This window comes from Crocodylus siamensis, chromosome 3 (genome assembly GCF_052110815.1).
Source record: "Crocodylus siamensis isolate JL-2025a chromosome 3, ASM5211081v1, whole genome shotgun sequence".
NCBI classification, from domain to species: domain Eukaryota; kingdom Metazoa; phylum Chordata; order Crocodylia; family Crocodylidae; genus Crocodylus; species Crocodylus siamensis.
Window position 1 is genome coordinate 4,727,159 of NC_143397.1, and position 15,780 is coordinate 4,742,938.

The window sequence follows — 15,780 nt, forward strand, 5'->3', positions numbered from 1 at the left end:
TACATCTACACAGCACAAGGCAGTAATGTGGAGTAAGACCTCAGCCAGCTCTGCATGCCCTGGCTCTCTGCAATCAGAAGCATTTAGCCACATTGATGTGGTGTAGTGTCTGGGCTAATTATATCTATTTATCTATCTATCTATCTATCTATCTATCTATCTGTCTGTCTGTCTATCTGTCTAAATAGATAGATAGATACAGATATTTGCTCAAATGATGCAATGCATTCATATAGCTTTGCTGATCCTGGGTCTGGAGCAGAACCACTGCACATCACTGTCTTGCATCGTGTAGCAAATATACAGCTATCCCTACATGGCATGGTCTAGTACTGTGTAGACGCACCCTGGAGAGCATCTCATCTCTGTTGGGTTTCAGTCCTGAAGACACCAACCTCTGGTTTTAACTGAGTCCAATGACTGGATCTCACATGACCAACCTCTAGGGCTGTAGTCTCCAGAGTCAGGGCTCCTTGGAGTGGCTGGCTATGAAGCTATGAAACTAGTCTTCTAGGAAAGGCAATACATGCTAGAGTTTGTAGCTTTATCGCAGCCACGTGGACAGCAACAGATTTCTGCCCAAGCTTGGGTTGGTCCTTAAAAATGATGGTCCCTGTGACTGCCAGAGACAGCCAGCCAGCTGAATTCAGAGGTGAGCTGCTGCTGCCTGTCCTACAGAAATACAGACCCCTCACACACTGATCCCAATGTAGGCACAAAACAAGGTCAACCCTGGACTGACTTAATCTCATATTTTACTGCAGCAAACAGCATTGGTTTCACCTTCTCCTTACCCTGGTGAATCAATGCTAACTTTTCTAATGCCAGCAGGGCCCAGGGAAGTCTGGAGGGAACCTAAAGTGCTGTTGCCGCCTTCCTTCCTCCCCCAACCCTGTACATCACCCCAGCAGGCTCCTCCTAGATTTCCTGAGGCTCCTGTCCACTTAACAATGCCTCATTCACCCCTCTGCCTTTGTGCATCACATTGGAATTAGGCAGCTAAATATACCAGAATAAAAGACCAAAAAGGCTGTAATTTTCACATCACAGGTACAGAAGAGAAGGAAAAGCCACAAGCACCATGGGTGGGGGTCAGAGAATAATGATTCCTTTATCTTACACCTCTTTTCACCAGCTCCTACTTGCTTGGCAAGGAAGCTGGGAGAGTGCCGTGCTTACCCAGCAGTAGGTGGGAAGTGCTTAGGTCTAAATGAGCCCGGTTCCAGTTCTCTCTGCCTTTGATTGTGCTGTTTATTAAGGCAGTGCTTAGGGGTGTCTGGTGAGATCAAAGCCTCTGGGCTGCTGGGTTCTGCACAGACACCAATAAGAAGACTCAGGAAGTTTGCAAAACAAACAGGCACACCAGACACGGGGCAGGAGGAGAAACAGAGGCACCGAGGGGGGAAATGGCTTGTTCAAAGCCCTAGCAAAGACATGAACAGAGCCAGCTTTCCTAAGTCACCATCCCACTGACTTGTAGACCGCACTGGCTGCATCTACACGAGATGCTTAATGTGCAGCTGTCTCATAACTGTGCAGTAGCGCGTTGCAGCACGGACATACGCTCTTGAGCAGCATTTTTAGGCTACTGCACAGCAGCATCACTAAAAAGGCATTTGCCAGTGCTACTGCGCAGTAACTCCAGTTACTGTGCATTTAGTGAGCACTTCATTAAGCAAGTACTCAATGAAAGGCGCAGTAACTACGGTGCATTAATGAACATGTAGACGTGCCCCATGTCTCAATCTAGTCTATAAAGCAAGCATTAACAACCCATCCAGCAGGAAATGAGCTGAACGTGGCCTTTCCAAATCCTTGGGATCCCTTTGCTTCAATTCTACAACCAGGCACAAGTAAAAGTAGGGGCTACTTCCCTGCTTTTAATGGAGTCTCCTCCCTGCCACAGGTGGCTTATTAAAAATACGTCTGAAGAGCAATTTCCCTTTAGTTTCTGGACCAGATCACATTATCCAGGTGTCAGGTCTTCTCAAAATATTTCCCAGGAAAGGACCACTCCCCATTTTCCACCCCCCAAATCTTATTTTAGCTGGTTGGGTACTATGTTGTGTGATCACTACCCTTTGGGCACTTTGAGGGGAAAAAAACAAGCAGTTTTCAACAAGCACCAAGCTATGCTTCCTATCTCCTTGCCACGGATGAGGGAAAGCAGCTTTGTTTGAATGAGTGGAGTCCCAGCCCCTTGCCTATGGGTACAAGTGCTGGGGTGCAAGTGTTACAGAAGTCCCTATCTCAGCGGTCCCCAATCTGTGGTACAGGTATCATCAGCGGTACACAGGCAACCTGTCAATAGTACATGTTAACAGATTTATTACAATTGCTGGTGGTACTTAAGTCTGAACTGAAAAATTTGCGGGTGGTACTTAAGGTTGTATCATTTTAAGTTGGTGGTGCGCAATCTGTCAGAGTTTGGGAACCGCTGCCCTATCTAAAATGACGATAGGACAGTATTTCACCATAAAAGGGCCTGATCTAGCCATGCCCTTAAGCTGGGGCTTAGCTTTGAGCACATGCATAAGTGCCTCAGTGGCCTGAGTCCCTAGGAGAGCAGCTCTATTTATGAACCCTTTTATCTTAATGCATTTTGATATGAAAACCCTAGACTTTTGCTCTGCTGCAGTGCATACAATTTTAGCACCATGCTGCTGTCCAGAACAGACAAGTTGCTGCTTCCCTTTTGTTTCAAATGGTGCTTGCCTGAAGAAATTCCCTCCACGCAGCATGGAGGACCAGGGAACAAGCAGTGACATCCCGAGGTTCAAGGGCAATACTCTTTGCATACACCATCAGCTTGAATGTCACAAAGGCTAGTTGAAATTTCAGTCGCTTTTATGGATCTGTCCTCTATTTGCATAGGAAATGGGATTCGTATTCCCTAAGCAAGCAGCCTGGAGTTGATGTTTGTTTGTTTGTTTTTGAGGCTTATTCACATCCTTTCTTTAATTCTTCTTTGCAAAAGCCCGCTGGGGCCACGTGCCTTGCTAGAGGAACTTGGCATAGCACCATTGCTGCAAAGGGAACCGCACCTCTTCATCCCAATCATGGGTTTGGTCCTGTAGTTGGAAAAGTCCTGTTGCAACTATACATCAAGAGAGACCCAGACATTAAAGGAGAGCATGACACCAGTAAACATGGCAGAGAGGGGCCAAGTGACATTTACTGTTGCTACCAGGCTGACCAAAAGTGTGGTGCATAGGTCACACGTGGTCCAAGGGGATGTATAACAGGACCTTTAGCTCAAGGAGACTACAGGACCAAGATTGCAATGCAAGACTGCTCTCTCGGTGGCCCCTGCTCAGATCCAGAGGGTGCACTGCAAGCTGGGATCTGTTTTCAGTAGGCTGCCCTGGTAGTGAAGACAAGGGTAGGGACCATCTCCTCCGTGTTGCAGGAACGTGGGGGCCCACCCGGTTAAGCACCTGCTCTGGATACCGTTACAAGACACTTGGATGCTTATCTTGCTCCCACTGACTTCTTGGCCCTCGGGCAGGGGGCCAGACCTGATGCTTTCGCCAGATCCCTTCCAGCCCTAACGTCTATGAAATCTATGAAATCAGGTCTAGTGACTTGCTATTTCAGACCTTCATGCTAATGAAGCAGTTTTGTACTGGGATCCTGTCAACTTGCACGTGTGTGTCTAGGCATCAAAAGGTTTGGACCCTCCCAAGAATCAATTCGTCAGCAAAAGGCAACACAGGCAACTTCATGCACACTGTAAAAAAAAAGGGCTGATCTTAAGTACGTCCCAGTGTGCCATCCACCGCCTTGTTGTAAGAAGAGGTTGCTTGGGTCAAGATCAGTGATACTGAGGTCTCACCAATGTAACCACACAGGGACTCACACAAAGCTGCATGGGGGGGTGTATATGGAAGCAGATGGGTAGCTGCACCTCTTTGAGCCTTTGTTTCCCCTCCCAGCTATTGCCTGGTTAGAGTGTAAGCACTATGGCCCTGTTGCTCCATGCAACGGGGATTTGGGCAACCCTGGGACACCTGGTGCCTCGTTCCTTGGCAGCCTGCTAGGTCGGGGAGCCAAGGACCCCCGAAACCAGGTAGCTCCAGGAGGCGTGGCCAGCCTGGTACCTTGGATATTTCTATGCTCCCAAGTCCCTGTTAGCTTAGCTTTCTAAGGAGAATTTTATTTGCTTAGAAACTACCCAAGCTAAATGTTTTCATTTTTTTCCCCAACACTTTCTCCTCTTGGATTGCTGTTTCATGGGGAATTCTGAAGCATTTGCTTTACATTTCAAATTGGAGCAAGAGCACACTTTGAAATCCCCCATGGAGCTGGGGGGGGGGGGGTGACAGCTGCCAGACCCCAAATGTCTCCCGGCTGTACAAAGATGGCCACGAGCTGGACTGCTTTGACAACTCATGTCCTTCAAGTCGTCCGCACGAGTTAAGCATCTGTTAGGCAGCGTGGTGGGGAGACGCTCCAAAAGTCGAGGTGTTTCAGAGACAGATGCGAACGAGATGATCACAAACGGCATTTTTCACAATGGGTTAAATAGGTTTTTTTTGGGGGGGTGGGGAGTGTCAACAGAACTACCCACTCAGCATAAAATGGGAGAAACGTTGCTGTGAATTAGGCTCGACGTTGCAAATGCCTCCACAAAGGTATAAGGGATTGCAGCAGAGACATAAGACTTGCACAAAAGAACGGCAGGGATATATTTCATATACAGTATATCATGACAGCCAATGAATTTGGCTGTTATATTGGTATTTACACACCTAAGCTGCAAAACTCATTCCTTTTCAAGACTTATTTATATGCAAAAGAGCTTGTGTGCTTTTGTGCCAGGGCCGTCATACACCACACTGGATGGATTCAGCGCTTTTCAGGCCCAGAGAACATTTGAATTCCAGGCGTTCGCTGTTTGACGTTCTCTCTGCTCCCACCAACACAAAACAAATCTAGCTAATGCAAATATGATAATCTTTTCAGCGGCGGGTTTAAAGGGTGCAGATATAATTAAGCCACTTTTCTATTTGGATTTGCAGTAGCTCCATCGACTTGTTGTTTATATATTTATCGTTGTGTAAACATATATTTCGAACTGTATGGTGCAAGATTTTCAAGTCAAGCGCTTCCTTGGCTCTACCGTAAGCCGGCCTGGAATGAGGTCTGTTTTTCTATTACAGCAGAGGCAAGGGAAGAGAGCGGTAAGAGGGCGATTGACGGGATCAATAACTGCTGACATTGTCCCTGATGCAGGGCTGCAGAGGGATGGCAGGGCTTTGTGTGAGATCGCTGCTGTCCTGCGGACTGTGTTAAGGTGACCCGGCCTCTCAGCTAAACCCCGAGAGCCCAAAACTTCCCGGGGTGCCTTTGCCTCTCTTTGTTACCATATTTTTTTCAGCCGTGATGCATCCTATCCCCCGCCCTGGCTGCGATAGCTCTCCTTTTGGGGTATGCACGTGGAGGACCGCCCTGGGGCAGCTCTCCTTTTGGGACGTGCACCTGCAGCAATGCTGCTGCTTTCCGCTGCCTCTTCTCACTCAGCTCCTTGTCGGGTGACTTTTCTGATGGCTTCCAGCTGCGGAGGCAAGCCTAAACTGGCACAGGTACAGGGGAGCCCTCGGTCCTCTTAGGGGCATCTTGCTGTTTCACATCCATGCCATTCCTGTCTAGCCTTTCACACCATGGGACCGCCACACATCTAAGCATGGCCTGTCGGCCCTTTCCTCTGCAAAGCCCTACAAAGGTGGCGTTGGGTTGCTTGTAGCCTGGAAGACGACCCAGGGTTGGGAGCAAGGATCAGTGTAATGGTTTAAAGGTTGGCAGAGGGCTACTGGGAGCAGATGCAAGCTGTCATGGGCTCGGATAGAAGAAGTCACAAGCTGAGATGCTCTCTGGCAGGATGCTCTGAGACCTCCAGGCGTGGGTAAAATGAGGAAGGCTGGAGCCAGGCTAATGGGCACTGGCGCCTGACCTCATGTCCGTCTACTTGACCGAGTCTCCCACCCCTCTGGAAAGCCATGAAGAATACCAAACGGATAATACGCACATTGACTGAGAGTCCAGCTGGCACCTGGAGTTCCCAGTTAAGACAGTGGGAGTTGTGGCAGGTTAGCACTTCGAGTGCCTGATGACCCCTCGCCCCTCCGGGACCACAACGGCTGTGACCGCAGGAGTCCAGCACGACAGAAAGGGCAGAGGAAATACTAACAGGGAGATGCTGCCTTGCACCAGACTGTGTAAAGCAAGGGGGGGGGTCGAGATCTTGAATGGCGTCTCTGCAGATGTGGGGGGAACAGGGGACACAGCGGCAGATAGGGCATGGAGCGGAAAGCAGAGCGGGAGAGCGGCCAGGGGCAGGGAAGTGCAACAGCACTCAGGGAGGGTGCCAAATGGTTGGCCTCCACTTATCTAAAAGGCTAAATTTCCTTGACGAGGGCCAAAATAATGCCCTTTTCCTCTCTTAAAACTGGCTTTTCAAGCTCTATTAAAATTCCTGTAAATCTTTTGTGTCTCTCTAAGGCACCCTGGTACCTCGGTGCTTCACAGTCATTAACGCTCCTGGCCCCTCTGCTGCGAGGCACAAGGTGTGCAGCGACTTCAGGAAGGTCAAGGGCAAATTGGTGGTAGAGAAGGACCTTGAACCCTAGCCTGCCACGTCCAAGGTCAGCACTGCAAGCACGAGGACATCCTTCCCGTCCACCCTTGCCTTGTTGGGAATGGTGCAGGGTTTCCTTTTTTGTCCAAGTGACAACATGAATCTTGGAGCCATTTGATTGAAATGTAAATGATAATGCGGGTGTGGAGCCAGTTCTCCTTCCTGCTCCTGCTTTTCAGGAGGAAAAAAGTGGGAGAAAGCTGGGGGGGAACATTGCAAACATCTTAATTCTTATTCTAATGATTTTGAATATTTGTTCTCATTTCACAGAAGAGGAGAGGAAAAAAGAAAGATGAAGAAAGGAAATGGAAATGGAAATGCAAAAGGAAAAGGGTCTTGACACCCATCTTGCTGGGATCATTTGACCCCACTGGTCTTCCCTGCCCACGTGCAGTGGGGCTGGACCCGATGATCTGCAAGGTCCCTTGCAGCCCTGAACTGCTATGAAACTATGAAAAGGAAAGAAAAAGAAACAGAAGAAAGAAAAAAAAAGAAAAAAGATTTCTCCCCCGAAACAAAAATGGTTTCGGATCCTTTCAAACTCTCCAAGAAAAATATTTACCGTTCCTCTACCAACTCTCTTCCTGATAGCACCAGCCTGCAAGGAGGCAATTAGAGATTACAGCAGCTCTTCATCTCTACCTGGGATTCTTGGACCCGGCATCAGACTCTGAAAAACCCTCCGACTGCAGGTGCTGGGCTGTGCAAAGTCTAGCAGCAGCCTCTCCTCTGCTCCAGCTGGAGGCTCCAGAGAAGTACATTGGCCTCCCTACTGCGAGACAGCCCTGTCAAATCCAAACTTCCCCGGCTCTGTGAAGGCAACTCGACATGGTGCCAAGACGCTGTGTTCTGCGGCTGACTGCGGAGGATTTCGGTGCCCAGATGGGGGAAGGGGCTGCTGCTCGGAGGTGGGGGGGCTCCAGACGAGGAGCAATCAGTGGGAACAGCAAGGAGAGAGCAGCTCTGTGAGCTATGCATGCTCGCCCGGCCATCCTAGCGAGGCAGAGCTCTCCAGCCTCGGTGCTGCAAAACCAACACAAGAGCAACACGCTGCTTCATTGGATATGGAGCAAACTGCCTTCCAGGCTCGGGGGCTGCCACTGTTACACTATTTGGGGCCGGATCCTCACCGTATATGAACCCGCAGACCCGCTCTGCAATGCATGGAGCTGTGCTGTCGCACACCAGCTGAAGGCCTGGGCCGGGGTATCACAACAGTGGGAGCGGGGGGGGGCGGTTGTGCAAAGCCATGGCATGGTAACAGTGCGCGTGAAAGCATCCCTGCATCCAGCAGGAAAAGCTTGGAGGAAATCCTACCAGACCTGGGATACTCCCACTTTGTAAGAGAGCTCACACTATCCCAAAAAGTGATGTTGTGGATTTGGAGAAGGGAGGAGACAAGGAAAAGAGCAGAGGGTGCCAAGTCTCCAGGTTGTAGCCGTATTGGGCTAGAGGAAAAAAGCATTCAGGACTAGTGGCAGAGGGGACATCTTTTGTTAGACCAACTATGTTTTTGCCAAAAAAATAAATAAAAAGATTTAAATGCACACTTTCGGGCACTAACCCCCTTCATCAGGCTTTGGAGAAAAGATTGCAAAAGCTCTCCTGGGTAGAAAAGACGGTTCATATTTCATAGGAGGTTTGATGGTGGTAAAAATCTCCTGTTCGAGTGTGCCAACTCGCTCTGGTGAGAGGCCCCATTTCACCATGAATGTTTCCAGTCTTGTGCTGCTTTTCGGGAGGGAAAAATCAGCCCGCCCTATTTCCCCAGTGGACAAGAAGTTTTTGGTTAGGAGGCACCGGACACTATTTTACCTCATCCTCCCCAAGGGATGGGAAGAACATTGCAGGGAACAAGAGAAGGGCAGGCATTACACTTGAGTGGGGGAGACATTAGGCAAGTGGGTAAAGCAAACGGCTTCGGCCTCTCTCGTAAGGCTCATCTGGAAATCTGGGTGATGGCTGCACACCCCGGGTGAGAAGGGGGCTTCTGCTCTTGCTCGAAGACAAAGAGGATGCCCCAAAAAAGGCCATTTCAGTGGGGTCGTGCTTATTCTCCCCACAGCAAGTCAAGCGCTGCAAGGAGTAAAGCAAGGGAACTGGATGGGCAGCATTTGGGGGAACATTGACATTGGACCTGCCCTTCTTCCCAAGAAAAGAAAGAGAAAAGCGACTGGAGGGGCTAGAGACCTGGGTAAATTCATTACCCAAAAGACCAGCGTTCGCTTTGAGATCTCTCTAATGAAAGGGACGTTTCCATGTGTCGAGCCCTCCCTTCCCCTTGTGTTAATCCTGCGCCTCGGAGCATCGCAGATCCCTAGAAGGAGTTGAACGCCGTGGCGGGAGGCCAGCTCTGCAGCGGGACGGAGACCTTTAACGAAGTATGGTTGACATTCAAAGCACCCGCAGACACGGCCCTGGGTGGGTTGGTGAGAGAGGAAATGCCCTGTGAGAGAAGGGGAGATCCTGGGATGTTTTATTACTCGGGTCTCACCTCTTAGAAAGCCATGTAGCAATGCTATCCCAAGGCAGGCTGGGCCTAGCAATGCCCCTGTAGCCTCTCCCGAATGGCAGCCCCCGTCACTTGGCGATGGATATTTTTCCTGGTTGTTATAATAACAAAGCTACTCCACTGGCCTCTCCTGGACATGGTCTATAAAATGTCTAGGTCCTTTATACATCTACACAAGCACCTGGAAAGACAGTGCAGGTCAGCTTGGGAAGATGCTTCGGTGGGGGACAGGGACAACGCACTATATATGAGCTGGGGGAAAAAAGGATCAGGACTGGGATTTCATTGTAGCCTGGCAGTGCTTGCTTGGGGCCGTTCGGTGACCAAAGTAACTTAGAGCAGCCCCAGACTGCACCTACGATCCTCAGGAAGACATATCCCCCTATGGAGGGGCGCAGCCCCCCGTCACACCACTTTTACACACCCCACACAAAGTGGGAAGAAGCTCAAAGCCTCTCTCTGGTCCCTCCGCTTCCCTGCCTCGGTTTCCCCTCTGCTGTGAAACACACCTGGTTCCCAGTTGACCCAAGTGGCTGAAATGGGGAAGGTCCAAGTGTCCGAATGACCTCAACCCAGTCTCACACCGCAGGGAGCGTGAAAGTCAGAGCTGGATCTTTTCACAGACCCCTCTCCTTAATCTCTCGGGGAGCGACCCTTGCCAAATAAAGCGGCGGCATTAAAACGCCCCTGCACTTTCTCATCCCTTTCCCACCTGCTCCCCCAGCCCTTCCCACAGCCTGCGGGCTGGGAGCTCGCGTCCTCTTTGTTCGACTACAAGCCATATTCCAGCGGTCTGAAAAGCCTGCGGAGGGAGCAGGCTTTGCGCGACCGGGGCTGCAGACCAGGGGGATGAGAGGGGCAGCTGGGTGTCAGTGCCTTTGTGGGAAAGCAAGCCCCCAACTCCCCAGAGCGAGCTTTGGGAGGGAGCGCGCCCGCTCTGCTCCCCTCCCACAGCAACTCTGCTCCTTCCTGGCTCTGTCAGGAAATCCCTGCCTTGCTGCTGGCCTAACTTCACTGCAGATTTTTTTGGGGGGCGGGGGGCGTGATCCTGTCCCGCAGCCCCTCCGCTCGTCGCTTTGCACCGTCCCCTGTTTGGCTCCGCAATGGACAGTAGCAGCAGTTTCTTTGTTCTTCCACCATCTCCGCCTGTCCCCCCTCCCCAACCTTTCTTCCCTCTGCCCTCAGCGTGGCACTGTTTCTTCATTCTCCAGCTGCAATCCCCAACTATCCCCGGGCTCGCCACCCTGCATCCTGCGCCAGGCAGCGGGCAAGGAGGCCCTCGGGTGACAGTCCCCTCCAAGCACCGGCCCCCCACTTCTTGGCCTGCTCTGCTCCCCCCACCCCTCCACGTCCCCTGCCCCGCCACCTCCGGATAGCGGCCGTCCCCTCTCCCTCCTATTGCCTAGTGCGCTTCTGTGAGCATCGCTGCCCTGGGGACTCTGCCGCCCTTTGCAAACATGAACCAGACTCTCGACACCTCCGGCAATCCCGGCAATATCCCATCCCCTCCTTCCAGCCTTTGGGAGCCGGGGCATGGGGAGGATTATCGCTTTCAAACTCAGGTGTGTAACGCCGGGGGTGCCCGAGTCCCCACCACAGCACCCAAGCCTGCGGTCTCCTTTCCAGAGGCGCTGGCCCATGCCGCTCCTGTCGAGGTCCAGGAGAAAGTGCTCGGCCCTGCAAACCTGTGCTCCCCTAGCCGTGTTGTTTTCTTCTTTTCTCATGCTTTCTTTTGCACCAAAATAAAAAAGGGGTGAGGAGCAGGGATATGTTTGCTGTGGTTTTCTCAAGCCTCTGCCATGTGCTGGCACTCGTGATGGCTTTGGATGGGCCAAGAAAGGTCTGCCCCGCCACGAGTCCTCCTCTCATAAGTTTTGGGCATTTATTCCTTGGGATCTTAAAAGAAAAGCTGCAGCTTCACCAGCATGGGGGGAGACCTCCTGGCCTAGCCGTTGCTGAGCAAAGGAGCTGTTAGACTTTCTCTGTCACTTGAATGTAATCTGGAGGGACGGGCCTCAAAACAACCCAAAGCTTTCTACCGCTCTCAGAGATGGGGAAGTTCACAGCTCAGGTCTCCCTCTATCACGGCTTACACTGGGACTTCAGGTCCAAATGCTGGAGAAACTTTGGGAAAGGGCAGCTGTGGACCGGATGCCAGGACTGGAGCCGTGCATAACCGGCTCACCAAAGCTCCTAGCGCCTGCGTACCAGGAGCAACGTCTTCAGCCCCGTTCCTCCTGATTTACACCTTTGCAATGGGTGGGAAAATGTCCAGTGCATTTCCAGTGCTCCTGCTGGGACTGACACCCACAGGCTCCTGGAGAGGGAGTCCTGCTCCTCGGCTCAGGATTGCCGATTTGGGGTCAGGAAGGAAATTACCCCCTGGTCAGACTGGTACGGACACTGGGGGGTTTTGCTTTCCTCTGTACTGGGGGGCATATCCTCTCCCTGTGATCTCTTGAGCCTACATTAACAACCTTTGCAGCAGCAGGACATTGGCCTCCACACTCCCTTTGCTTTATCTGTGGCCAGCTAGGGTGTTATGTCTCCGGTTTTGTGTCAGGGTTGATCGTATCGTTTTGCTCAGATTTAGCTGGGATGGTTTGGAAAGGGCTGATCCTGCCACAAGCAGGGGTTGGACCAGCCGGATTCCTCTATGATTTGGTTTCCCTCCTGCTCTTCAGGCCCCAACAATGGACAAACGCCCTTTTATCCCACCCAACACCCATGCACGCGCACACACGCACTCCTCTTTCTGGCTCTACCTGGGAAACACCCTCCCTTACTCCTTTGCCTCCTACGTCTCATTTGCAATCTGTATGTGGTCCAGCTTCTTACCTGAGGTTGGCGTCATGGGTGCGGCGGCAAGACCGTTCATATTCAGTGCTGCCATTTGCTGCATCTGGGCTGCCGCGAAGGCTGCCATGGGGTTTAGGTACCCCCCTTGTGCCACGGACGCCATGATAGCCGCCTGCTGCTGCATCAGCTGGAACAAAGAGAACAGGGAAAAAATATCACGCATTCACTGGCCCGGCGGTCCACAGGGCGGACGCAAGCTGCACGTGCCCAGCAGTGGCTCAGGTTTAATGCGCTGCCGTGGATTGGAGGTAGCCATAAATGTGGGGCTAGGAATGGAGGTGTGCCAGGCCGCCCTGCCTTGCACTCAACCCGCTGTCGCTCCTTCAGCAGCTGGGTGGACCACCTCCCAGCGAAGAGGGGGACACAGCATGGGGCTGCCCATTTGTATTGCAAAGGCCAGGTTCAGCCTGCAAACTCCTGCCCTCTTGCTAGCAGAGTTGTCTGCTAGATTTTGCTTTGCCCTAAGCCAGAAAGACTCCTCGGCAAGCTATCAAACAACTTCACCCGCAGGTCTCTAACCAGGAGCTCACAAAACCAGGAGCAAGCACCAGGACTCTGCTTCAGACTGACGGCAAAGTGCAAAGCAGCGGGTGTGAGACGGCACGGTTTACTTTTAGCCTTAGCACTGGCTTAGAAGCCACGGAGGCAAATACATGCTCATCCTGATTTCAGGGATCTTGGGCTCGTCATTTTAAAGAATAGCTGCATTTCATCTTGGGAAAGGTGTGTATGAAGTGATGCATATATGGAGGGGCCATTATATTCCCTAAGGAGCCTGGTTCTCTGCGTGGGCTATTCACGTGTGCTTGTGCAGCCCGGGTACAAAGTGCATGTAAAATGCAGTTGCTGAGACGGATGACTAGGGAATACTGGGTGAGTGTCTTTTTTTGCTCTCAGCGTGCATGGGACAACCCAAAGGACAAAGGAGGAGAGACTCAGGACTGTGGGTGGGGGGTGCTATTTTGCTGTTTTTCGATTTTACTGCCCTCCTCATTAGGAAGTCTCATCCGGGTGGTGTAGCTTGGTCTACAGGACTCAGCGTTAGAAAGGAAGTCATGGCAAGGAAAGTTTTGCTCTTCACTGGTAGCTATCAGGGTTAAGTCGCTGCTAAATAATCACAACCCCTCTTCCCCCACCAGCTTTGACAAGGGGCTGGGGGTCGGACCTGATGATCTGTTTAGGTCCCTTCCGACCCTAAGCACTAGGATACTGTTTAGGATAAAAGTCTCCTGCCTCTTGAAAGCATTTAGAAGATGGGCAATAGTCTAACACCTGCCTTGGAGTTAGCTACCCTCAGCTCTGCTACTGATCTGCTGATGACCTTGGTCATGTCATTTAAACTCACTCTGCGCCTTAGTTTCCCCCGTCTGTAAAATGAGGAACATGACATTTTTTTTTTCTTCCATTGTAGCACTAAAAAGGCACTAAAAATCCTTCCTGAGATCTTTGCACTAAAAATGCCATACAAGAGCTGATCATTATTCTGGCTGGTATTTTAACATGCAGCATCTCAGTGTCAAGGTGGCAGCTTCCCATTTGATTGTTAATTACCCTTTTTTATTATATACTGCGTAAGACACTTTCACATTTTAATTAGTGATTTACTCTTCTTTGTAATTACTGATGGAGTGATTAGACAATCTTTTATATTGCAGCACAATGCCAATCCCCCTTTAAGGAGTAAATTCGTTAGTAGGCACCAATTGAATTTATTCGCCAGATCAGGGGCTGAGCAGGTGATTTCATTAAGTACTCCAATAAAGTGAATGAGGGAGAGGGAATGCATCCATCTTTAAGCAGGGATGGGCTCCAACTTTGGGTGTTTACTGACCCATATCTCATCTCCTGTGCTGGATATTTACACTTCTGGCTGACTGAGGATATAGCTTGCTCCACGGCTGATTATTTAAGTGATGGCTGCTATCCAGTACATACAGGATCTGCTTAATGCTAGTGATCAAATTAGCATTCCTCTGAGGCAAGGAGGTGTCCACTGTCCGAAATGTCTTGAGGAAGCTGAGCCCGGCGTGGCACCAGTTCCCTGAATGAACATCTTTTGCATTTATGGAGGCCTTTAGGCTAGAGACTAACTACACACCATAGGGTCCAATCTCAGCACAGGTAACTAGGTGCAGCTGGGGGACAAATTAGACTCAGAAACCCCTTCTCACTATGCCACCAATGCTCTATTCATTGGCACCAAACACTGTCATCAGTAGCACACAGCTTCTTGTAGCGTGCTGCCCTTTTCCTGGTCATGCCTCATCCGTGAACTGGTGCCTGAGATGAGTTATTCAATATTTTTGGCAAGCTAAAGCTCACTCCATTGCTGTGGCTTACATGGATGTTGTGGGAGATGCATGTTTGCACTACTTGGGCAAAAACTGTCACGGGTAGGCTTTGGGCAATAAGTTGGTGGCACCACTGTTGGCCATGTCCAGCTTAGAGGGTCCTGGATAACAGTTGGTTGCTCCTGTTTAGCATTGCAGGGGGTCTGCCAGGGCCTGTCTACACCCTTGGTAGCAGTGTGCCCTGGTTGGACTTTTAATCCTCCTGCACTTGTTTGCATGCTTCGAATGTAGAAATGCACCCGTGCAGCTGCTCCAGACTCATCCTCAGTGCGCAGTCAAGTGCACAGGAGACCACGGGCTTGGAGTGGCTGTGGAAAGGTGTCCCTGGCTGCCCCCACTGGGGCAGAACTGGGTTTGGAGCATGCCCGATAGGTGTTTGGGCTCAGGAATGACATGCCTGGGACGTGTGACTGCCAGAGAGTAGACACCTCTTAAGTCTTCCTATTGGCTCTATAGGAAGCCGAGGCCCCTTGGGTTGCCCTCTTGGGGCACAGTCTGCATCTCAGGCATTGCTGCTGCCCACAGGCTCATTTTACTCCCTAGTCCCCCTGCGTGTGACTGAGCAGAGATATCAGAGCTTTCTCCGCATGAGCTAGCACCAGCCCGTGAAGCAGTAAAGCTGTGGGAGCACAGTGGAGGACAGCCATGCTATCGTGCCTATGCGCTGCTTTGTGCTGTGTGGATGCACCCATTGCACCTCTCTGTACACGGAGGATAGCAGCTGCGGAGCAATCACATAACCCTCATCCTCCACACCCACTAGAGAGGGTCTATAATGAAGGTGAGACAGTCTCTTGTAGGGGAAGGTGCGGGGCAGATTGCAACTCACGTTATGGCTGCATGTGTCTGTCTCCCTCAAACCACAGCAGCCTGGCCTCCGTTTGCAGGTGTCACGAGAATAAATACACTGAATATGTTGGGGTACTCGGACAAGACATAGCAGGGACCTGCTTAGTGCCAGAAATTCAAAGTCACAGCACGGTGAGAGCAAAACTGTACAATGGGATGTGAGGGGAAAGGGGACGTGGTAACCTTGGAATAAAAACCCACCTCCTGGCAGATTTGCAGAAGGAGGCCAGGCCCTGTCAGGGTCACTGGTCTCTTATAAAACCTCTGGAGTGCTCCCAGGAGCGTCTGAATAGAAGTCACCCCACTCCTCCCCAAGCCCCCCCCAAGACAAATGTCCCATCCACCCTCCTTTCATTTAGAAAAGGCCCAATGTGTGATCCCTGTTAATAAAGCTATATAAAGCGAGGCAGTGACCCCACCAGAGGCAAATCAATAGCACAGGGGCCCCTGGGTATTGAGTACTTTAAAATATGCCATTTGAAATGCAGATTTCCTCTGTCTAGGCTGGGGCCATGGTGCACTAATAAGAAAAGCGGCAGCCTTATTATCTCGGGATGCTCCAAGGGGATGGA

At 51.0% G+C, this 15,780-nt stretch overlaps 1 protein-coding gene across 10 annotated transcripts in view; it reads right to left on the bottom strand.

Moving 5' to 3' along the window:
• CELF4 (CUGBP Elav-like family member 4) overlaps positions 1 to 15,780 on the bottom strand; it is an 873,367-nt gene that overhangs the window by 93,819 nt on the left and 763,768 nt on the right. For all 10 annotated transcript variants that reach the window (XM_090037629.1, XM_090037624.1, XM_090037626.1 and 7 more), the window contains exon 7: positions 11,988 to 12,135. In XM_090037629.1, coding sequence (XP_089893755.1) covers positions 11,988 to 12,135 — 148 coding nt within the window. The remainder of the gene's footprint in view (positions 1 to 11,987; positions 12,136 to 15,780) is intronic.